Consider the following 24894-nt stretch of genomic DNA (forward strand, 5'->3'; position numbering starts at 1 on the left):
GTAAAAATAAATCGAAATTGTGGAAACAATACATGCAGAGTAATGTTCAGCAGGAGGAGTGAGATTTAAGGGAAGACAGGAATTCAGCAATTTATGTAATGGTGGACTGATGATAGTTATAAAAAGAACAGATGATGTGCAAGGTATGTTACTGGAAACATGTTAATATGGTTTGTTTTCCTGCATATTAATGCATGCTTGCCTAGGACTTAAGTGATAATTTAATAAAAGTGTTAAAAAAAGAAATGAATAGCTGATTAGCTTTCTGAAGGACTTAATTCTGTCAAGATAGTACCTGAGCTGCCTTCCCTGGTTTTTAGGTTCTGGGTAGGAAACTGGGAGACTGCTGGCTCAATTCAAAGTAAACTTGGAAACCACTTTGAACATAAAAGAGGGGTTTGTTCTTAATATGATCTTATCTCTATGCAATATAAGGTAAGGTTCACTCACAATGAAAGTTTGCAACTCAGACACACTTCCTGCAGCAGTCAGACCAATAAGTGTAGTTTTCCAAGTCAGGAATCTTGAAAAAGCATGATAAGCAGGTTCAAAAGGTGATTATAAACAACGTCTCCAGCACAAAGCTGAGATCCCAAGGAGAGGAGGTCTCAGGTATGAAACTCCTTACAGAAACTGTTTTACCACAAACAGAGAAGAAAGAAGAGGATCCATGAGCAAATATGCTGAAACAGCTGCAAGATGATCCTTTATAGGGTGGTAAGAGAGGGCAGAGCAGAGAAAAGCAAATATTTGAGCACAAGTGGTACAAAATCCCTGGTGGACCCCTGATTATTCGCTGGGCACCAACTAGAAAATTGCCTCCACTTACCAAAGTACGATTTTCTAGTAGCAGGTCTTCTTGGCTCCTTTAGTACTTGCTGCACACTTTCATGAAATAAGTGCCTAAAAGGTATTAGAACTAGATCATCCAGGCAGTCAGGTGAAGTTGACTAAGAGTGGGGTGCAGCAAACTCCCCCCGTCTTATACAAATACAGTCTGTGAGGAAAGCTTGTGGTAACTGCCTTTAGCAAAGTCCATAAGAAAGGAGAAACAATGTTGCTTGGGCCAAAAGGTAGTCTCCATAATGATTTTTGAAGAGCTCTTCCAAATCTTCAGAATTACCCCGGATACATGTGGAAAGGGTAGAAAAGCATAAAGAAACATCCCTTTCAAGTGAATGAAAATGCATCTGTTTTCAGGGTTTGCTTTCAATAAGTCATCGTGCAGAATTTTTTTTAGTTGTCTGCTTTTAAAGGTGGAAAACAGATATAGTTGAGGTGTTCCCCACAAATTGATCAGTTCCTGGAAACCCCCCCTTACTCAAGTTCCATTAGTGAAGGTCTTTCTTGGACCTCCTCAGCTTGACTGTCGCTATATTTTGCTCTGATGGAATGCAAGAAACTTGGAGGGTTAAAAAAAGCTGTAGTGCTACCTCCCTAAGCCAAAACAGCCAGCCTGTTTTACCTCCTTGCTTACGTACCATGTGACTGTCATGTTATCTGTAATAACATGAAGATGTCCTGAAGACCAAAGGTGATACACAGACTCCAAGACATGGATTACAAGCCAACATCTCCTTCATACTGATGTGCTTTGGTCTGTATGAATGACTCAACAGGCCCTCACTCCCAAAAGAATCTTGCTCCCCAAGCAAAATCTGAAGCATCTGCAGTGACAGATTGGTTTGGGGTCTGAGGACAAAAAGGGACACCTGGGTTCAACTGACTATCTCCAACAAAGCAGTTTCATTTTTAGAAAGCCTGAAACTGGAATTTGATGCTCCAGTGGATGCAAATGCTAGATTTATGTGTTTTTAGAAATCACTGCATCATTCCTATGTGCAACCTCACTAAGGAAATCATGAGAATCACAGAAACTATGGACCTTAGGATTCTGAGAAATTCATGGCAAAAGTTGGAGACTGGCTGGAGAAGCTCAGTAAATATCCCAGATAAAAAGCCACCTTCTCTTACTCTGAAAAGGCCTTTTGAACAGAAGTATCTAGAAGGCAGCCAAGAAATACATTCCTGTGAGACCGAGTCAAGGAGGATTTCACAATATTTACCTGGAAGCCCAGACTGGTCATAAAAGACGTAATCATTTTTAATGAATCTCGACATCTGGATAAAGACTCTGCAAGACAAGCAAGTCATCTAAACAAGGAAAAATATGAATGCCACTTAGTCTGAAATAAGCCATATTTGTGCTAGGCATTTCGTGAACACCTTTGGAGTGGCAGATCATCCACTGGGCAATGCAGGGAACTGATCATGACCCAGAAACAGAAAACTTTGGACATTTCCTGAAGCCTGCGGGTATGGGAATGGGGTAATAAACATCTTTTAAGTATACTGTCACCATGTAACCTATGGGAGGAATAAGTGGGTAACATGTTCTGTAAGGTCAATGTTTTGAATTGTGGTACTTCCTCATACACGTTTAGAAAACAAATGTCTAGTACTGGTTTCCAAGAGGTCTTTTTCTTTAAAGGTTCACAGATGTTTACTAGGCTAACGACCACAAGGGCCTTTTTGAGCCTAGCCATGCATCCCAAATCTCTGACAAGTTCTGATACTCTTGATAAGTGTAAGAATGGGCCTGGGAGATGAACCATTTACAGGCTGCATCAGAGACATAGGTGCCAAAACCAGGGATGAATTTCCAGTTTCCCATCCAATTGTCCAAGTTGTACTTGAATTGGATTAGGGAGGAACTCTGCTTCACATGGATGGGGAGCCTGTTCCACAGACAGGGTGGTCTCTGGGATACATACCCATCTTTCCAGCAGGTCCTATTTATATCAAAGTCAAGGTTTTTAAGTCTTTAGAACGGGTAATTCTGGTACTGTTTGTTTTGTGGATATGCAGGAGGTCCTTTGGTATATGAAGCATTCTGAGTAAAAGCCTTTTTCCCTTTAACTTACAGGCACTGGCTGTATGGCACCTTGGGCATGTAAATACTAATGACCTGATGAAAATATTCTGTTTGGTTTGGAGGGTGGGCAGAAATTCCCCTGAAAGGAGTCTCTTCTATCCAGTGCCATATGTAAGCCTCCTACACCACTTTTAACATCCAAGAATCTGAGACAATCTTTTTGGGGATGTTGAGGATCAGTTTGAAGGGCAGACTTGTAGAGATACTGGCCAGAGGGAGGGAAGTGGGGAAAAAAATACTGCCCAGTCATGCTGTACTGTTGGTTTGTCCCTTTTTCTGAAATGACCCCGGTTTCTTGTTGCTTCCTTGCAGTAATCTCTTTTCAGCACCCTGAAACTCCCTGAACCATTTAAACCTCTTTCATCACACTGTTTGAGAACCTGGGTAGCAGATGAGCCAAACAATGGCTCCTCATCTAAGGCAAAATCCAGATGTCAAACTTTGCCTTATCAGCAAACTTCTGGTTCCATGCGCAAGTGTACTGTCTCATTACTGAAGCAGGAGCTCTAGACCATATCTGCACATTCATACACACTCTTCAAAGCATGTTTGGATACCTAAGACAAATCTGCACATTCATACACACTCTTCAAAGCATGTTTGGATACCTAAGACAAAGTAGAAAAAATATGATTCAAAAAATAAATGTTGAATACTTTCAGACAAGCCATATAACAATGCATAACCTTCCACGTGTACGCCTGACAGCAGAGAATTCTCGAAGCAGAAGTGAAAACATTCTCTTACCTAAACAGTCCAACACCTTGCCTTCCTTTTCATCAGGTGAAGGGTTGGTGTTCAATAGCAATCTATTCCCAGCAGGAGATGCAGTACATCTTATCTGCTTTTTTAGGGAGTAATGGATGATGATGATTACACGCAGTATTCAACACATCCTCCAGGGTTGACAGTATAGGAGGTATGTCCATCTGCAACATACCACAATATATGCTCAGTTTGGGGAGCAGCTATTTGTTTCAATTAAAAAAAAATCATTCTTACTGGTTATAGACTGATCAAAACAAATCCTCTACATGAGGAAAAGAATTTGTATTTTATTCACAGTCAAAAAGCTGAACTTGTGAATCTTAAAAGGAGATGAAGCCCCTTCATAGTCAGAATCATCAGATGCAGTTTCCTCAAGAATTTCTTTACAAGGGATGCTTACCTGTAATGACTTCTGGACATCAGAATTCATAGCTTGTGATGCATGCTTTGTTAAGGAAAGAAAATCATCTTTTTTTTAAAAGTACTTACCTCTTCAGATAAAAAGAAGTTATGTTCTTACCATAACGTTCCATCTGTATTGTTCATCTTCATTCATTCATTACTGATGGGTATCGGTTCTGTCCTCGGAACCAAGTTGGCCTTATAACAAAGCTCGTGCCTGCCAAAAAAACTCTTGAGCTAAGCTTGACCCATAATGTCCCTCTCCCTGTTACCTCAGATCGAGTTTGACTGTGATAAAGAAAGCAGAGACTTTTTCTGAGCAGGTCCCCTAATGCATGACTTGGACAAAATCCGGACCTCCATGAGCCCCTTGAAGGGGGAATGAGGGTGGGAAGGTAATGAATGAATGAAGATGAACAACACAGATGGAACGTTATGATAAGAACATAACTTCTTTATCTGATATTGTTACTCTTCATTCATTCCTTACTGATGGGACACAGTCCCCAGCTACTTTATGTCCTGGGAGGCCCTTATGGAAGTATGTTCCTGAGTACCACTGAACCAAAGGATGCTCTCCCCCTGGAGACCAAATCCAAATTTGTAATGAGTGATAAAGGTACGAGGGGTGGCCTAAGCTGCAGCTGCACAGATATCATCCACTGAAGCCCTTGAGTGAAAAGCTACAGAAGCCTTCTAGCTTATCAGTGGGAGTGGTAAGCACTAGGTAGCCTATCTACCACAAGAGAAGTGGTTTCTGGCCCAGAAATTGTTTATTGGCCGTTTGGGCAGTTTTTCCACCTCTTTCAACTTTCTGGTTTAAAAGCCCGCATTTGCGCTTGATTCCTGCCTTTCCTGTAACTAGTCTAGTCCAGATACAGATTTGCTGTATCCAGGACTGTTTGTAAGCTTCTGAGCAGTGCCAAAGTCTGCTCTTCAATTTTTCCCTTAGATCTGCTAGTTCTCTCCTCTCCTGCACTTTTACTAGCTTATTAGTCTAGCATTTTACCAGACTTCTTGTAGCAATTATTGTAGCACACAAAAGTGCTACCAATACTAAACGTTCTACAAGGAAACAGCTCCAGTACTTATTACTAATGTCCACCCCTCCAGGCATGTCTACAGGTCGGCTCCCTGTGCTTTCTCCTGTTAACCTGGTGAACTTGGCCATCCTGAGGCAATGCAGCAACTACCTGATGTACACTGACAACCCTCTCCTCTTACCTCCCAGCACTCAGACTTGTGAAAGATGCACTTATATATCCAAACTGGAAGCCATGCACTCTCCAGCCAAGACCGGAATAGCTGGTCAAGAGGAGAAAGTCAACACTTGCGCCACACCATATGGAACGCACAGCCCTCCAGAACACACACCAGCACTGCCTTCACATAAAAACACGAACCCACCTTCACGGAGGCTCCCAATAAAAATCTACCCAAACAGCAGAGACCTCCAAGGCAGAAATGCACTTGACCACCATAACACAGCACTAATCACGAGACACATAACTCTCCTAAACAGTGTGCCACTCAACCAAAGCCCCTAAGGCAAAACAGCATGCCCAACACACTAGTCATAGGTGACTCGATAGTGAGGCACACTGATGTCTCACTCACTAGGTTGAATAGGGAGAAAGTAACAACAGTCAGCTGCCTATCAGGTACCAGGATCCACCACACAACGCACGCACTCAGGTCCATCAACAACAGATACAAATAGGACTCTGTCATTGTGCATGTGGATGTAAATGACCTGAGATGTACCTCCCTGGACTACATGAAAAGAGACATGGAGGAGCTCTCGGAATATGTAGCCCAGGCGGGGTATGACCCTAACCCTGAGTAGCATCCTACCATCACCCAAAATGATACCATAGTACAAGCAGAAAATGATTGATTTTAACAACTGGCTAAGTTTCTGGTGTCACTCTAAGGGGATCCAGTATCTATCCGCCTGGGATGACATGACTGACCTCGATGCTTTACCAGAGATGGCCTGCATCTGTCACTCCTGCGCTTCCGGATATTGCCCAAGGCTCTTGCCACCCTTAAAGTGCCTTTTTTATAGGCAGTGTTCCAAAGACCAAATTACCACCGCAACTGCTACAAACAAATGCAATCTGAGGGTTATGCTGCTCAACGCTAGAAGTCTAAATCTCAAAATACACTCGCTCGAAGCACTCCTTAAAATGGAGAACATCGACATTTGTGCTGTAACAGAGAACTGATTCAAGGCAGCAGAAAGCACCCCTGCACTACCAGGCTACAACTCATTCCACACTTTTCAGCCCAGGAACTTGGACTGAAGCTCCAAAGGCGGTGGTGTTTCCATATTCATAAAGGACGTGCACACCTCCAGACTGGTAGCCCAACATAACATACCTGAGATACTTCAGGTGCAGCTAACATTAGGTAAGACAGAGTTTCATGTCGTAGCCTGCTACAGTTCCCCAACCATGTCCCAAGACTCGCACTCCACGTTCCTAAGCACCCTGGAGAATATTATGGTCCAACCTAACACTCTCATTCTGGGCGACTTTAACTACCCCTCCATTAACTGGGAAAACTACTCGTGTACCAATACACTTGCCCAACGTTTCCTGGAATTCATTAATTCCAATGCCCTGGACCAGCTCATCCTTACTCCCACTAGAGGTGGCAACATCCTTGACCTGGTAATTACTAACATGGGCGACCACTGCGCTACACCAATAGTCAACTCCTTCCTGGTTAGATCAAACCAAACTAATCACCTTGGAAATCCACCTCACTAGACACCTGCAACAACTGGAGAGGCTGCAAAAGTACCTCACAAAGAGGATCCTAGGACTTAAACACTTGTCCTAATGGACAGACTCAAAAATCTCTAACTATTCTCTGTCTCATATCACCTGCTTAGAGGCGATCTCTGCTTGATTTACAAAGCCATGTCTGATCCAGCTCTGTTAGAAATGCTACATCTAAAGAAATCCCAATCCATCTGCACCACACACTCCAGAGACCTCAATCTCATTACCACAATCAACAGAATGTGTTGGAGGGACAGGTTCATAACCCAGACACTGCCCATGCTATGGACTAGACTTCCCATACATGTCAAGCAGAGCATCTCACTGGCCCTTTTCAAGAGAAATCTTGATGAGTGGATGGGAAATAGAAAATTCACCCCAAGGATCACTCCAGTTGCTCTACTTGACAGAGGCACTGAGAACTAAGGTCGGGTGGCACAATGCCAAGGTAATCCTCTAGGCTAGGCTTGTAAAGGCTCCAGGGCCATTAGCCTAGTACACATCTACGAACCTATTAACCTATAAGTTGCTACTGATCTGGTGGAGTGTGCTTTGATTTTGCTTGTTAGAGGAATCCGATTATGTTGGTAGACAAAACATATACAGTTGCGCAACCACTCAGATAAGGTTACTTTAGAAACAGTTTCCCAATTTAGGACCTGAATAGGAAACAAACAACTGGTCTGATTTATGTACTGATTTAGCTCAGTCCAGATAAAATCATAATTGTCTATGTACATCCAGCAAATGAAGGCAGTGTTCTTCTTTGTTTGAGTAGTTCAGAAAAAAGACTGGTAGGTCAATGGTCTGGTTAACTGTCAATTCTGAAATAATTTTGGGCAGCAAGGAAGGGTTAGTCCGGAGTGATATTCTGTCCTTATGAAAGACCATGCAAGGGTGCTTTATGCACAAGGCCTGAAGCTAAGATATGCGCCTTGCTGAGGTGATGGCTACTAAAAATAGAGATTTCCAGGATAAGAACTTTATATCGCAAGTGCTAGCAGGTTCGAAAGGTGATTGTGTCAGGGATTGCAGTACTAGTGTTAAACTCCAAAGTTTGATCAGTTCTTTGAAGGGTGGTCTGACATGCAAGACCCCTTTTAAGAAGGTTTTACAGAGACGATGGGAGATTACGGATGAGTCTTGGAATTCATTATGAAAGCTTGAGATAGCAGCCAAATGTACTTGAATGGTGGTGCCTGCTGCTCCTGAATGAAGAAGACCTGACAAATAATCCAAAACCGCACTAACAGGAGCTGAGCAAAGGTCTAGTTCTCTCTGTTGGGACCAAATAAGGAATCTCTTCCACTTGCTAAGATAGACTTTCCTGGTGGAAGGTTTATGTGAAGCCAGAGGAATGTTACGTACCGGGGAGGTAAGGTTATTCTGCCTGGTAATTACTGGAAGTGGGGAAACCAAGCTGTCAGCTTGAGACTGGATATGTTTGGGTGAATCAACCCCTGCGGGTGTGAGATTAATTCCAAAGTTGGATCCAGAATCCATGGCTGGCATACTAGGTAAGGCAAAAAGGAAGGGAAACCAGATTTGTCAGAGTCAGTAGGGTGCAATGAGGATTACTCTGTTTCTCAGCTGAAGGGCCTTCTTTAGAAATTGTGAGATGAGAGGGGGGGGCCATTCAAAAGCCCCATGGGCCAATTGTGTATTAGAGCATCCCTCAGGGACTCCCCCTGCGGGGGAATTAGGACAAAGTAGTTGCTGCATTTGTGATTTGCTGGAGAGCCGAATAGGTCGCAGCAAGGCTGGCCTCAGCGGCTGAAGATCTTCGTCTCTACGGTTGAATTGAGGGACCACTCATGATGCAGAAGGATACATCTGCCCAGTTTGTCTGCAATCACATTGGAATTCCCGGGAATGTGCATTGCTATAAGAAAGTGGCTGGAAGCTATCGCCCATTGCCAAATTCTCATGGACTCACGACACGAGTAGGACTTGGTTCCCCCTTGTTTGTTGATGTACCAGACCACTGACATGTTGTCGGACTGGATAGCAATTGTTCCTGATGGGAGAGCAGATTGGAATGCTTGCAACCCTAGAAGCACTGCCCTCATTTCTAGAACACTGATATGCAGGTTGGCCTCCATGCTTGACCAAGTGCCTTGGATCGCCTTTCCCTGAAAATGACCCCCCCCCCTTATTAGGAAAGCGTCCGTGATCACTGTGGCCTTGGGCTAAGATGATGAGAAAGGGTGGCTCCACAAGTCTTTTCTGGCTTCATCCACCAAGTTAAATCTTGTTTGCATTGCTCTGTTATGTGGATCTGAAAAGACATAGGATGGTGCGAAGTGGACCACTGTGTTATAGCAGGAGCCACTAAGGTCTCATGTGTAGCCTCGCTAGGGGAACTATTGTAATCGATGCTGCCATTGATTCTAAAAGTTGAAGGGCAGCCCAAGCTGGAACCTTGTCTTGAGAGAGTATCACCTGGAGTTGGGACCTCTGTCTTTCTCATCTGTGATTTCACAGGGAGACTAGGCAAGATTGGGTATCGAAAGTTGCACGTATAAATTCTAAGGTTTGAGAAGGAGTCAACTTGCATTTATCCCTGTTTACAGAGATTCCTAGGTATTTTGCTAGTTTTAGAGTGTATTTTAAGGCTGTAACCAGTAGATGCTTGGTTTGGGCAGTAAGGAGCTAATCGCCTAATTACGGAAACACTTGGAATCCTTGCAGTCTCAAGTGAGCTGTTACCACTGCCATGCACTTGGTGAACATTCTGGGGGCTGTAGAGAGTCCAAAGGGCAGCACTCAGAAATGGCAATGATTGGCTGCCAGCCATAAGAGAAGAAATCTTCTGGAGCATTTGTCCATTTTTATGTGGTAATACGCATCTTGAAGATCTACTGAGCAAATTCAAGTGTCTTTCTCCTGGAAGGGTAGGATAGATGGAACCATGACTGCCCAGAATTTTGTTTGGTTGACAAATTTGTTCAGAATGCTGAGATCCAAGATTGGTCTCCAGTCCCCTGTCTTTTTTGGCACTAAAAAGAAACTTGAGTAAAATCCAAATCCTATTTGGTCTGATGGGACTGCTTGGAAGACTTTTTTGAGACAGCTTTCATATTTCTTGAGCTGCTGCTTCCCTTTGACTGGGTGGAACGTCGTGAATGTGCCTTAATGGCTTTGGACAAATATTGAAGGGTGTTGTGGTAACCCCTGGCTATTATATTCTGCACCCAAGAATCTGTGGTTATTGTTTGCCAGACAGAGTGGTGCAGAGAGAAATGTTCCACGACTGCTTCCAGAGGAAAGCAATCAGGCCGTTCTTCAGGAGCGCTGGTAGGGCTGTCCAGAGAAAGAATCTCTGGACCCCTGGTTACGCAGACCCCTTCCTGCCTCTGTAGGGGTGTCTTCCTGATGAGCTACCCCCTCTGCCCCGGGGGAGTAAACTCGCCACGTGTGTCACGGAAAGGACCCTGGGATTTCTTATGCCACATTTTTCCACTCCTCTGATTCTTAGAGAAGGATCGTTGAGAGGTGGAAAAACGTACGCCCATGGCAGACAAAGTCTTGTCATCCTTTTCACACCTGGCTAACGTGTCTTTCACTTTTGGGCCAAAAAGGGAAGAAGCTTTCACTGGAGCGTTAAGAAAGGAAGACTTAAAAGGGTCCGCAAAGTCACAAAGGCGCATCCAGGCATGACATCTCATGGCAACGCCTGAACCCACAGCTCTAGCCGCCCCTTCGGTAGCGAGAGAGATTAACCGCATAGACTAGCTGGATTTAGATTCCAGGGTCGCATGCTGTGAGGAAACTTTATCCAGTACCTAGTCAGAAACTGTTCCTGCTAAGGTTCCGGAGAGTTCCGAGATTAGGTTTCTCTGAAGCCTAGTAAAGTGTGCCAAGTAATTCAAGGACTGAATGGCAAAGGTCGATGAAGCAAACACTCACTTCCCTAACCTGTCCACCACCCCAGACTCCCTGTTTGGAGGGTGGACAGTCTGGCTTTCTCGGCGAGCTCTTTCCTAGTGACCGCTACCACCACCACAGCATGTACCGGTAGGCCTTTAGACCAGTGTGGACTTTCTTTAGGTGGGGACAAAATGTTGTCTGGTCTCCAGGGGATTGGTTCAATAGTATCAGAACTCTTCCATGCGTGCTGCATGATGAGTTGGACTAGCTTGTCTGCAGGCGGATGTCACCCAAGAAGTAGAGGGTTGAGCACGAAAAGCCTGCAAGAATACAAACTCCTCAGCGGAGGGGTTGGTGGGCTTCCATTCTCCACTGCTTTAAAATTTCCAGCATGTCTCCAAAGGAGATATCCTCAGGGGGTGACCGCGGGGACCCCCCTCCCCTTCATCGTAGTCCGTATCTTCGGTCAGGGACTCTTTGGGGGAGCCCACGTGCTTCCTTTTGCATGACCTCTTACATGGTACCTTTTCAGCAGGAGATTCTGACGAGGACTCCGAAGAGAGGGCACCCTGCATTAGGGTATCTTGAGGCTTTTGTGCTCCATGTCCTGATGTAGTGGCCTGAGTCAGCTGCGGTTCAGAGGGAGAACATATCTGGTAGTCTGACACCAACAGTTTGCCTACAGAAGCAAGGGCACTCTCCATTGCTTGGAAAGCTAGCCCGCCTGAAGAGGGGTGGGAGCCCGGAACCAAGGAGCCCGGAACCAAGAAGGACAACCTCGGAACCGGAGTCACAACCCGCTGCGATGGGCTCTCTCCCAAGGAAGGAGCCCCAAGATGACTTGGTACTGCCAAGACTCCTGGAACTGTAGTAGACAGCGCTGTAGAGAAAAAATGACACCGTACTAGGGGCCACGGTGCCGGCAGTCCAGTCACGATCCCGTGGATGGCTTGGGTCTGAGTAAGCCGATGAACAAAGGGTCTGCTCTGGAACCACAGTGAGGTCCACCAGTGGAACCGAAGAAGTGGGAATCGGAATAGGCGTCAGTGTTGGGTGCTTCAATACTTGCAAGGAGGTCAAAGGAGGCGAATATGCAGGAGTCCGTGGAGAAAAACTGCCAACTCCAGTTGGGAGGGGAGACCTGGAAGGTGTTGAAATCCCTCTGGTCATCAGCAGCTGATCTACAAGTTGCACAAAATCCAATTCTGATAGGCTCCTGGAGGATTGGGTAGATCTCCCCAATGGAGAATCGGGCCATTCCAAAAAAGGGCTACATTGCTGCCCAAAGAAAGGATCTGCCATAGGGGAGTATCAGGACAGAGGTACAGTTTCTCCTATTGGCACCGTGGTCTCAGGACCAGTAAGATGTACAGGGAGGGAGGAGGTGACCGCTGTTGGATGCACTATTGTTGGTGCGGAATAGGATGGGGCTGTAGCACTTGTTTAAGACATGGTCGGTGCAGTGGGCATTACTGGTACAGTGGCTGGTGCCGCAGGCAGTGTCACTGAAGACAGCACCAAAATAGACTATTGTGGTTTTGGTACCGAGGTCGGCACTGTAGAGGGTGGCTGATGCCCCAGAGCTGAAGTCATTGGTGCCAATTTAGGTATTTTCAGGTTTGGTTCAGTAGATTTCTTGTCACTAGAATGAGGTGAGGAAGGGACTGAGTGGCTTCTTTTCTTATGCTGTTTCTCAGGAGGGGTGAGCCCTCCAACCCGGAAATAGCCTCTGAAAAAGGAGTTCTTCGAAGGCCTTTTAGAATTAGTTTGTTCTTTCTCTCGTTTAGGGTACGAGAACTGAACCCTTTACAAATTTCGCAAGGTGGTAGAATAGAGAGGTTCGAAACCCCCAGGCAGTAGACATAAGATGAATGTGTGTCTGAGTTAGGCGCTTTGCAACTGCATCGGTCGCATTGCTTGAAACCTGTTGTCCCTTCTTTTTCAGACATGGTGGGAACAACTGGTAGCGAATATCTGTCACAAAAAACAATACAACTTACAAACTCTATATAAGAAAAAACAGAGTGGAGTTTTTTTTTTTTTTTTTTAGAAAAAGGGAAGGGATACCAACGATGGTATTAAGATTACCTCAAGAGGTAAGTAGAAAGAAGGCAGAGAGAGGGAAGGCCTGTACCAACGATGGTACTAGAGATTACCAAGTTGGTAAGGAAAGCAGGAGAAAAGCACTTAATAGGGGGTAAAGGTTTAGCGACTAATAAAAGAAGGGAATTATCAAAGTAAAAAAAGAAAAACTGTAGAAAACGTTTTAGAATAATAACTTTTTTACAGTACTTAGCTGAGAGTTGGCTTGACACATCTTGATATCTACGGGGCAAATGAGATCTGAGGTAACAGGGTGAGGGGCACTATGAATAAAGCTTAGCATGAGAGGTTCTGAGCTGGCACGAGCTTGTTATAAGGCTGGCACGGTTCTGACGCTGGAACCAACACCCATCAGTAAGGAATGAATGAAGATTAACAACATCAGGTACAACGTTTAATATATATATTTTTTTCCCTCTGGAAGACGAACGGAGAAGCAACACCGGACCAGTGTAATAGTTTCTTGCCTCATTACACAGTGAAGAATCTCCCACAGTGTCTCCTAGCCCTATGCCAATACTGTACAATGGAACAGCCAAAGAGGACATGGCTGACCCCCAATCTGTGGTGACCAAAAGGGCTTCACTAGAGGAAACCGAAGAAGTAAGTGAATGGTCTACAGCACAAACCATGGACACTGCAGGCTCACTACTATCATCGGAGCATACTGAGCCTGTGGCAACAGCAAGGGCTCCTTGGTATTTGCTTTCTTCTTTCTAGGAACAGCAGGAGTGGAACCAGGAGGAGCAATGCAAGCATTCATGCTGTAGTTGATGGAGAAGCCAAAAGTGGCAAGCCTGGCTGCAGTGAGATGGTTGGAAGGTAAGCTGTCACATAGTATACAAAACAGCACACTTACACTCACACTTATTGTCCCAGCCCCTTCATAAAGTAAAAGCACAAGCAGCACTCAGATTCCCTGTTAGCACTCCTTTTACCAAACAAAACATGTTCACAGAAAAAGAAAAATGTGAGGTGGACATAGGCACTACACTGTAAAAACACAACCCTGAATATCCCAAAATAAATCTTTTAATCACAAATATAAAAAATGTACACAAGTAGAACATAAATTATCACAAAATTAGCCCACAATTAGCTAAACATAGGCTGCTAAAATAGTGATGCCGGACAGGAAACTTCCAATATTGTTAACAAAAGAAATACTGTTTTCTTAAAAGGGAAATACCACTTTTAGTCAGGGAAAAAAGTAAATAAGAGCAACAATTTATGTGTGGAAGAGTCTCTGACAGCGCCTTAACTGCCAGAAAACTACGTCCTTAGCTGATTGCTGCTCCAGTGAAGCCCCAGAGATACTTCTCTTTGAGGCAGCAAGAAAGTTCTTATGAAATATTCACTTTGCTGACTTCCCTCCTTGGGGTTAGCCGATCAGTAGTCAGAATGAAGGCATGGGAATGAAGGCATGGGGGGAGGGGGGGGTGCAGAGCTTTGTGAAGCTGCCAGGTTGTGGTTTCCTGGGTAGGGAAACAATCCATACAGCCTAAAGGGTACTGTAGCATTGGGAATGATAAACATCTATTGTAAAAATCCAGCAACTTCTTTTGGACAGCTTTGTCCTCCATCCCCTCCAGCTTTTTTTCCATTTGGTCCGGGAGAGATTCCTACAATTTAATAATATGGGGCTGTGAAGTGTAAACCTTTTTGCCAAATCTGTTGAGGGTTATCAAAAGATTCTTAGAAGTTTAGCCCTTGGCTCTCTTGGACACTGAGGTGACTAACTTAGTATCCACCACAAGATTCCTATTCAGGTGCGTGTGGGAGTCTAGGACTCTACAGAACTGGTCAGGTTTTCTGAAGGCGGGGGGTTGGAAGTCAGTCTGCAAGGATATGCCCTAGATCACATCATCTACAACTTCCAAGACTGGAGGAATAGAAAGGGGCTTGTGCTCAAACAGGCAAAGAACTTGCATGACCCTCCTCTTGGACCATGTATAATCCTGAGCATTTCAACTGTAAGACTCTCTCATCCTGTGCAGAGTCACTCCAAAGAAGAACTGAGAGACTTAGGCAAAAGGGTCTTCTGACTAGGAGTTGTGGAAAGCAGGTCAACATATGCCAACTGGTCTCCATTTGAATCACGGGAATCTGATGACTTCTCTGGGGAAAGATCCCTTTTTCTTTATGCAGGAGTCATTCCTGAAGCAGGGTGCTTGTCACAGCTAACTAGATCTCACATTTCATGAAGTCTCCAGCTACCTGAATAAGTCTTGTGAGTAGGCATGGGAGGGGGATCTGAGGACCAAGTGGTTGAGGTTGAAGCAAGCCAATAGCAGGTTTCTTAAGTTCTGCCTTGGGTCTAATCCTGGATATGTCATCGGCTGGGACAGGTGCAGGCCAGCAGTCACAAACAAGATCTGGTCTCCTGGGATCTCTCTGTGAACAGTGATGCTGAGGATACCTTCCTCCAACCTGGTAGTAAAGATCTGGGCACTGGAATCCAGCGTCTGCCAAGCAAATTCTGACCTATCTGATATGTGGGCAAACTTGGCTTTGGACCAACAGACATACTAATGATGCTAGCTGTTTTGTACTCTGATGATAAGAATGAACTGAGGAAATGATGCATGCTGACAAACACTTAAACCAACATCCTGACATCAGATGGGAGAACATCTGCTTGGTCCTGGGCAATAGATCAATTCTCTAGTATTTGGGCCTTTAGATTCCAAGGCAGAAAACCCCCAAATGTCATTACTGCAACAGTGAATTATGACAAACATCTTTATAGTTAGCTTCCTCTTTTTTTTTCTTTTACTACATACAGCCCCTGCCATTAGCCCAGAAACTTGTTTTCCACAGTGGCTGCTAGAACTAGTACTTTGTCTCCAATCCGGAACTCTTAGTCAGGTTTTCTTATTGTAACTATACTTTTGATTACTTTGTGCCTCTACTTTGTGTTCCTTAACAGCGGACATGACAGCTGACACCTTTGAAGGGAGTACCTTCCTCTTAACCTCCTTTACTGTGTTCAAATTTCCACCATGGTGCCTTCCATACAATAGCTCAAAAAGGCTGAACTTCATAGATGCCTGAGGTTTCACATACATCAAACATTAAATAGAGTAGTAAGCTTCCTTGTTTTTTTCCCATCCTGGTGCATGGCTTTTCTTAGCACAGATTTTAAGATTTTACCAAATTTCTCTACCAATATGCATTTGGGGATAAAAGACAAATGTTTAATTTTAAAACACTGGCATAATACTTCATTAATTTCAACATGAATGAAATCCCAGATCAGTCAGAATTTCCTTGGGAATCCCAATTCTACAGAATTGGAATTTATTCGTTCTGGGAATCGGTGGCATAACATAACTATGCATCTGTGCTGTCCATTTTCATTCGTTCTCAATGAACGAGTCTTTGATCCAACTCAGCCACTTTTCTCTAGATGCTTGGATCCAACTCTCGAGCACCTCCCTTTACCTATTTTTGTCCCCGGCCACTGCATTACCTCAGATCGAGTTTGCTGATACTATAAAATCAGAGTATAAATTATAACAACAATAATACTGAGAGACAGCAGAGTAATATAATAGGGGCTTAGACAGGAACTGTGGTTCCTAACACAAAAACTTCATCAGGTCACTCCCAAAGACATGGATTGGGGAGGGGGGGGGAGAGAGTTGAGGAAGAATAAAAATGGACAATACAGATGCACCGCTATAGTGAGTACATAACTTTTATACCTTCTTTTCCTTTCAGCTGCTCCCATTGGGAGTCACCACAGCAGATAATTGGTCCACAGAACAAGTGGCACTAGAGTTTTACATTGTCGAGTTGCCAGCCCAGCACCCAACCTTCTTCAGAAGGCATACACATGCACAAACACACACCTAAGGTCAATTTAGAATGACCAATCCACCTGCAGCATGTCTTAGGAATGTGGGAGAAAACCAGAGCACCTGCAGGAAACCCACTCAAACACAGGCATGACATGCAGACTCCGCATAGAAGGCAACCCAGCCGAGAATTGAACTGGAGAACCTCTTGCTGTCAGGCGACAACACTAACCGCTGCACCATTTTGCCGCCCTATGATGATGTCATTTTTATTCGTTCCTCAACGAATGGGACAGAGTCACCAGCAATGTGAACCTTGGATGGCCTTCATGGAAGGATGTTACGGAGAACCACAGAACCAAATGCAGTCCTGTTTCCAGAGATGATATCCAACTTGTAATGAGAAATAAATACATTTATGAGCATTAGACCAAATGGCAGCTGCACAAATATCAACAAAAGCTCTGGCCCAGAAGACAGATGATGTATCCATAGATCTACTCGAGTGTGCTTTTGGAGGTTTTGGCAAGGTTAAACCTCGTAAAAGGTAAACATAGGAAATACAGCCAGTTATCCATTTAGCTAGGTTAACTTTAGATACCATTTTTCCCAACTTATTACTGGAAAAGGAAACAAGTAATTGGTCAGTTTTTCTAAATTCTTTAATCCTACGAAGATGAAAACAAAGTTGCCTTTGTACATCTAAAAGGTAAAGCACGTGTTCTCCTTTGTTGACAAATTTAAGAAAAGTGGTAAATTAATCACTTGATTGATGTTTGTTTCTGAGGCAGTTTTTGGTAAAAAGGAAGGATTAGCAAGGTAAACCCTACCTTTTGGAAAATCAGATAAGGTGGTTTGGAAGTTCTTGGAGCTCAGAAGCTCGTCTCGAAGAAGTTACAGCCACAAGAAAGACCATTTTCCAGGAAAGGAATTTGAGATCTGACTTTGGGAGGGCTCAAAGGGTGAGCGTATTAAACTCTAACACAACAGTGAGATCCCAAGGGGTAGACTCATCCTTTATCAGAAGTCTAAGTAAAAAGGTACCTTTAAGGAATGCTTTACATAACTTGGATGAATCTAACAAGGAAATATCTCCAGTGTGATAGTTAGAGATGGCTGCCAATTGAACTTTGATGGTACAGAAACTAGCACCATTTTGTAAAATCGAGGCAAAAAAATCTACAACAGCACAGCTGGTGCGGTGAAAGGATCAAACTCTCTCTGCTGTGCCCAAAAGGAAAATCTCTTCCATTTACTCTTATAAATCTTGCTTGTAGAAGGTTTCTGGGATGAAAATCAAATTTGGTGAACAGGAGAGGAAAGCCTGGAATGTCTAGCCATCACTGGAACTGGAGAAACCATGCGGTCAGTCCGAGGCCTGCAAAGTCCGGATGAGTTATCCCTGATGGATGAGATAGTAGGTCCGGACTGGGGTCCAGTGTCCAAGGGGGACATAGTAGCTGAGAGACCATAAGAAGGGGAACCAAACTTGCCTAGGTCAGAAGAGGGCAATGAAAATTACCTTGCTCTTCAACCAGAGTGCTTTCTGAAGAAATTTGGGGATTAGAGGTAGGGGAGGATAAGAATATAGAAAACCAGAGGGCCAAGTATGGACTAGAGCATCTCTCAGTGATTGCCCCTTAGGGGGAATTAGGGCAAAGAACCTGCTGCATTTGTTGTTGAGGGAAGAGGCAAATAGATCACAGCAAGGCTAACCTCATCTGTGGAAGATCATTTTTGCCACTTACTGACTGAGAGACCACTCGTGAGGCATCAGGATAGTCTTGCTGAGCTTGTCAGCTAGAACACTGGATTTCTCTGGTATATGACTTGCTACAAGAAAGTGACTAGAAGAGATCACCCACTGCCAGACTCTAATCGCTTCTCAGCAAACAAGTCAAGATCTGACATATTGTTTGTTTGGATAGCAATTGTCTAAAGAGGAAGAGAGTTTTGAAAGGTCTGCAATGCTAAAAGGACCACTCTCATCTCCAAGATATTTATATGCAATTTGGTGTCTTCTGGGGACCCAGTGCCTTGAACAGTCTTTCCTAAGAAATGCCCCCCACCTCCACCCCAACTGGGAGGCATCCGTGGTCAACATGGCATTTGGGGGCAGAAAGATAAAGGGACATCCTTGACAAATCCCACTGGCTTGAATCCACCACAGTAGGGAGTCCTTGCAGACTCAAGAAAGTTTTATAGAATGCTGCAAAGGTTGTCAAAGGTAATCGCTGCAGCCACTGAACCTAGGTCTTTGGGAACCATTTTTGCTGGGGGAGAGGGGTGGGAAAGAAGCTGTCTCATGCAATCTCAAGGCAAGAATTCTGTTTTGTGGTAAAAGAGTAAGACGACTGACTGTATCTAGAGGAGCCCCTATAAACTCCAAGACTTGAGCTGGTTAAAGGTGGGACTTTGAAGGACTGATTGCGATCCCCAGAGATTGAGATAATCAGAGTAAGTAATCCCTGGCTTTTATCAAGAGATGTCTGGTTGGTGCAGTGACAAGCCAGTAATCAAAATAATCAAACACTCTGAATCCGTGAAGTCTGAGATGAGCTGCTACCACTGCCATGCATTTGGTGAACACCCTGGGGGCTGTGGTGAAACCGAAGGGCAGGGCTCTGAGCTGATGACTGGCTTCCAGCCAGAAGCGTAGGTATCTTCGAGAATGTCTGTTCATTTTGATATGATAGTATCCATACTGAGGATTTACAAGGATTTACAGGGCTCTATGTGGCACACCTCATCATTAAGGGTTTTTCATCCAGAAAAAAGGAGGTCATTGTCCCACTGTACTAAGCCCTCATTAGACCCATTATAGAGTATAATGCCCTGTTTGGTATGTACCTCACAAGACATCTGCAACAGCTGGAAAGGCCACAGAAATACCTCACTAAAAGAATCACAGGCCTAAAGCAGATGCCATAGGCTGACCATCTAAAAAAACTCCAGCTATACTCTGTGGCATATCGTCTACTCACAGGTGATCTCTGCTTAACATACAAGGCCATGTCAAACCCTGAGCTGTTGGACATGCTCCACTTAAAGAAATCCCAATCACTCAGAGCCACACACTCCAGAGATTTAAACCTTATCATCACAATGAACAAAACATGCTGGAGGGATAGGTTCCTGACCCAGAGACTCCCCAGACTCTGGAATAGACTGCCCATAAATGTCAAGCAGAGCGCCTCACTGGCCCTCTTCAAAAGGAACCTTGATGATTGGATGGGAGATAGCAAATTCACCCCAGGGATCATGTCAGTCACCCTGCTACACAGGGGACCAGGGAAGAAATATCCAGGGAATTGTTATGGCTAGGCTTGCATAGGCCTTAGAGCCGATAGCCTAGTACCAACCTATGAACATCCAGTTGTCCTTCTGTAACAGAGGGAGAATGGACTGAACCGTGACCATCCAGAATTTGGGAGTTCTTTACAAACTGATTCAGATAACTGAAATCAAAAATAGTTCTCAAGTCTCTTGTTTTTTTTGCCACTAAAAACGAACCTTGAGTAAAATCCGGATCCTGTTTGATCTGGTGGGACCTCTTGGATGACTCTTTTGTCTAGCAGTTTTTGAATCTCCAGAGCTGCTAACTCCAACTGACTGGGTGGGACATCCGGGAGATGTTTTCTTTTCATTGAGGGAACTTGCAAAAAGGGAATGAAATATCCTCTGGATATGATTCTTTGCACCCACATATCTTTTGCGATAGCTGCCCTGGCTAATGGGTGCAATGATAAGCACCCCCCCCCCCCACCGACTTTCTCCAGAGAAAAATAATCTGCCAATTCTTCAGGAGCGCTGAAAGGGTCTCTCAGAGAAGGAATCTTGGAACCCTTGGTTTTGCGGACCCCCTCTGCCACATCAATGGCATCTTCTGTTATTATTTCTTCCTCTGCCTCTGGGAGAAAATTCTCCACACGAGTCTTGAAAAGGTCCTTGAGACTTTTGGAAGCAAGCAACATAAATGAATTTCCTCAGCAGACTTCACAAAAGAAGTTAATGAAGTACAGTTCAAAGAATATTTACAGGTTGCAGCTGGCAAAAAATAGCATTCTCAACTTTCTTATGCCTTTAACAACAAAATTAGAACAGTACCTTTTCCAAAATTAAATTATTTTATGACAGTCCAGAGTGTTTGGGGTATTTAGACTTCTTAGATCCTCAGTATCCCCAGTAACAAAAGTCCAGCTAATCTAGCCACACAGATAAAACAAGAGATCTGTCCAGCTATATCTCACTTTTCTGTCTTTCTCCTTCTGTGTACCGTTCCCCAAGATGGCGTTCAAAGCAATTTTCCCCAGAAAATCTTTCTTTTGCTACGTCCTCTTCAGGATTTTTCTACATAGGTTGCAGATCCTTGTATTTATGTTCTGGAATGTCCTAACAATGTTTTTATGCACAGCAGAAGCTATCTGCCTTTATGCCTTTACTGTGGTTTTTATGCATGCTCAAATGAAAAATCCATCCTTCTTTCCCTCTCTATGCCTGTTAGCATGTTCATATTTTCTGTTTCTGTGACTTCAGGCCAACACACAAATATTGTAAATACTTTGCTTATCTACTTCTAGAGAAAGTCAAACAATAAAAACATTCTTCAGTATAGAAAAACACATAAAAACCCATTAGGATACTAACTCTTTGGCTGTGCTTGAACAAACAAGTTACCACCCTCAAATGCAGCACGGATAAACAACTCCAACCTCAAACAGACAGTGAAAGATATCTAGGATGGGCAAAATGGAACTTGTAAGGGGAGACTATGGATTGCTCGAGAATTCTGAGCCAGTGTGTATGCCCTCTGTAAGGTCAATACCTTATGTAATAAATTAATGGCAAGACAAAAAGGGGAAATTATATCTACGACACCTTTCACTTCAACAAAGTTTTTAAAATGCCAGTGAAATAAAAAAAATTCTTCAGGACACAAGTTAGTGTCTAAATATTGCTGATTGTTTACAACACTACAAAATTGTTTGTGCTCAACTAAACATCCATACAAAAAGTGCAAATGTATATTGTTTCCTTTTAAGCTGCTCATTCTGTGTCAGCTTTATTAGCACAGAGGGCTAAAGCCTTAACTATGACCCAGATGACCAGGACTCAAATAGCAACTCAGTAAGAGCTGGAGTTGGCATGGGGTAAGAGAATGATGAGGCTTGTACTGCTCACATCTATGGGGGGGTAACCTGAGCTGGAGTTGGCATGGGGTAACAGAATGATGAGGCTTGTACTGCTCACATCTATGGGGGGGGGAGTAATCTGAGCTGGAGTTGGCATGGGGTAAGAGAATGATGAGGCTTGTACTGTCCATGTCTACTGGGGGGGGGAGTAACCTGAGCTGGAGTTGGCATGGGGTAAGAGAATGATGAGGCTTGTACTGCTCACATCTATGGGGGGGAGTAACCTGAGTTGGCATGGGGTAAGAGAATGATGAGGCTTGTACTGCTCACATCTATTTGGGGTAACCTGAGCTGGAGTTGGCATGGGGTAAGAGAATGATGAGGCTTGTACTGCTCACATCTATGGGGGTAACCTGAGCTGGAGTTGGCATGGGGTAACAGAATGATGAGGCTTGTACTGCTCACATCTATGTGGGGGGGAGTAACCTGAGCTGGAGTTGGTATGGGGTAAGAGAATGATGAGGCTTTTACTGCTCACATCTATTGGGGGGGGGGAGTAACCTGAGCTGGATTTGGCATGGAGTAAGAGAATGATGAGGCTTGTACTGCTCACATCTATTGGGGGGGGGGGGGTAACCTGAGTTGGAGTTGGCATGGGGTAAGAGAATGATGAGGCTTGTACTGCTCACATCTATTGGGAGGGGCACTGTGGTGACTTGTTGTAGGTAAGACTTTTGCTGTGGAGGACATCCATGTGTAAGAGTATATTGGAAAGGAGAGTCTCCTGGAATGGGCCCACTCGGGGGAGGGGGGTCTGCTATGTATGACATTATCTGGAGCTGGCAGAAGAGGATGCCTGAAGTCAGTATTTGGTGCATGATGATAAAGGTAAACAAATAAATAAATAGTATCATTGAGAGGATTACCTTCAGCATTGCACTCCTGGCAACAGCAGTAACTCCTGGTCGATCTACTCCTTCATGTAGCTGAACAGGGTCAGTCATAACTGCATTATGCTTGAATAGAATGGAAGGTGCAATAAAAGAGTATCCCTGAAAATTAAAAACAAAGTGACTTAATTTTCAGCTGAAACTGTGTGTGCAGTGCTGACTACTTGGCAATGAGCTATAATGTACACATACAGATGAAAGTGAACAGCAGCAACATCAATTCTAAAAAAGATGTGCATGCATGCAGAATAGATGTCTCCTGACTGCACTGTCTACGCTCTTATCCAGAATCTTCTCAAAAATCTTCCTCATGGGCTCACATGTACATGAAAATCACATACTTACCACAACTATAGATCCAAAGGAGCCTTTGTCCATAATGTGTAATAATTGGACTGGCTGCAATAGAAGCACTTTCCCTTGGCAACATTTCAATCTACTGCAAGCTCAAATTCCTTCCCTGGTCACATGACACACTGTTTCCCTCTTTAGATAGAGTGTTGCTGCTAAAGATTACACAGCAAAAGGAGGATACCCTGAAACGACAAGAATAACCTAAAAGTCTCTGGTTTACCTCCAAGGTCAGTGCGCAAGTGAAAATTTGGTTGGAGGACAAGTATATGACAGTATGCAGACAAATGATCAATTCACTCTGTTGTAATGGTAAGGGTGTAACATTCATATCCAAGTTGATCCAATCCATATACAGTAAGCTCACAGTTAACCGGAACTCAAGCAACCAGAAAAAAAAAAAAAAAAATCGAAGAAATACACTACAGTATGAACAATTCCATTTTTCATGCGTTGCACATTCTGCCACCCCCCCGCAGAAATATACCTTACATTTTTAGAGTTTTAACAAGGAAGATACAAATAAATTCCCTCTCTACCCAACCCGGAGAACAAGTCAAACCAAACAAGTCAAATTGCTTAAGTGTCAACACTCGCTCCATACTCAGTTTGCATCAGACTGCACATTCTCTCTCTGATCACACACACACACACACACGCGCGCGCACAGAGTCTCTTCAGCTTTCATACATGCATTCAGTCACTCTTTCTCTCTCCAATCTTTCACACAAACTCTCTTCTGCTTTCATACATCTCTCCGATCTCTCACATACAGTCGCTTCTGCTTTCATACATGCATTCACTCTTTCTCTCTATTCAGTTCACTTAATTCCAATCCACTCAACATGCCACTGAAAACCGTTCCACATGCCATGCTTTCTAACGGTAATACAAGTTTAAAATATTATTATTCCAGCCAGGCTTTTAATTACTGCATTTCAATATTAAAGTCAAATCAATACAGTGCTTATGGTATGGTATAGTATAGGGTACAGCATTTGTCAGCTCTATTTTTAATAGCAACTCTCAAACCACCAGAAACTACACTTATCCGGCATTTACCAATCCCCAAGGGAGCTGGTTAACTGAGTTTACTGTACCTGGACACAGTCCCCACCAAATCCGGATGGGTGCTCTTAAGATAATGTGTCCCACAGAAATGGCAGGACCAAAGTTTGCTTCAAGTCTTGATACGACATCCAGCTTACAATGTTTAGCAAAGGTATGCAGAGAGGATAATTTTCCTGCTGCAAGATATCTACTGATAGAGTTCTGAAATAGGATGTTGAGGTTGTTGCAGACCTTGTTGAAAAAGTTGTTGTCCTGGAAAGTTAAGTTTTGGTTGGCTGAATTATACTGAAAGGTAATGCAGAGAGGCAGCCACCTAAGCAATGTAACTTCAGTCACCCTCTTACCTAGTCTGCTACAAGCAAAGGAAACAAGATGATGCACATCTTGTCTTAAATCTGTACAGTGTAGATATAAACATAACCATCTGTGAACATCAAAGCAATGTAACTTAAGTTCACACCTATTACAGTATTGAGAAAAAATACTGGAAGACTAACGGTTTGGTTAAGATTGAGCTTGGATGATGACTTCGGCACAGATGTTGGATCAGCCTTATGCACCACCTATCTTTGTGACAGTAGTGGCTACGAAGAAAGAGCAAGCAGTTCCAAAACTCTAGATGGGGAAACTGCCACTAGAAAAAGTATTTGCCAAGACTGACACTTCGGATCAACTATAGCTACAGTTTCAAATGGGGCTGAAGTTAATCCTTGAAGAAAGTTC

General features: G+C 43.8%; 1 protein-coding gene across 1 annotated transcript in view; it reads right to left on the bottom strand.

The window, feature by feature from the left end:
- RPS6KA5 (ribosomal protein S6 kinase A5) overlaps nt 1-24894 on the bottom strand; it is a 1659077-nt gene that overhangs the window by 1117878 nt on the left and 516305 nt on the right. The window contains 1 exon segment of the mRNA XM_044073623.1: nt 22726-22851. Within this exon segment, the coding sequence (XP_043929558.1) occupies nt 22726-22851 (126 nt within the window).

This window comes from Protopterus annectens, chromosome 6.part0 (assembly GCF_019279795.1).
Source record: "Protopterus annectens isolate FY-2018-M chromosome 6.part0, PAN1.0, whole genome shotgun sequence".
In the NCBI taxonomy this organism is placed as follows: domain Eukaryota; kingdom Metazoa; phylum Chordata; order Ceratodontiformes; family Protopteridae; genus Protopterus; species Protopterus annectens.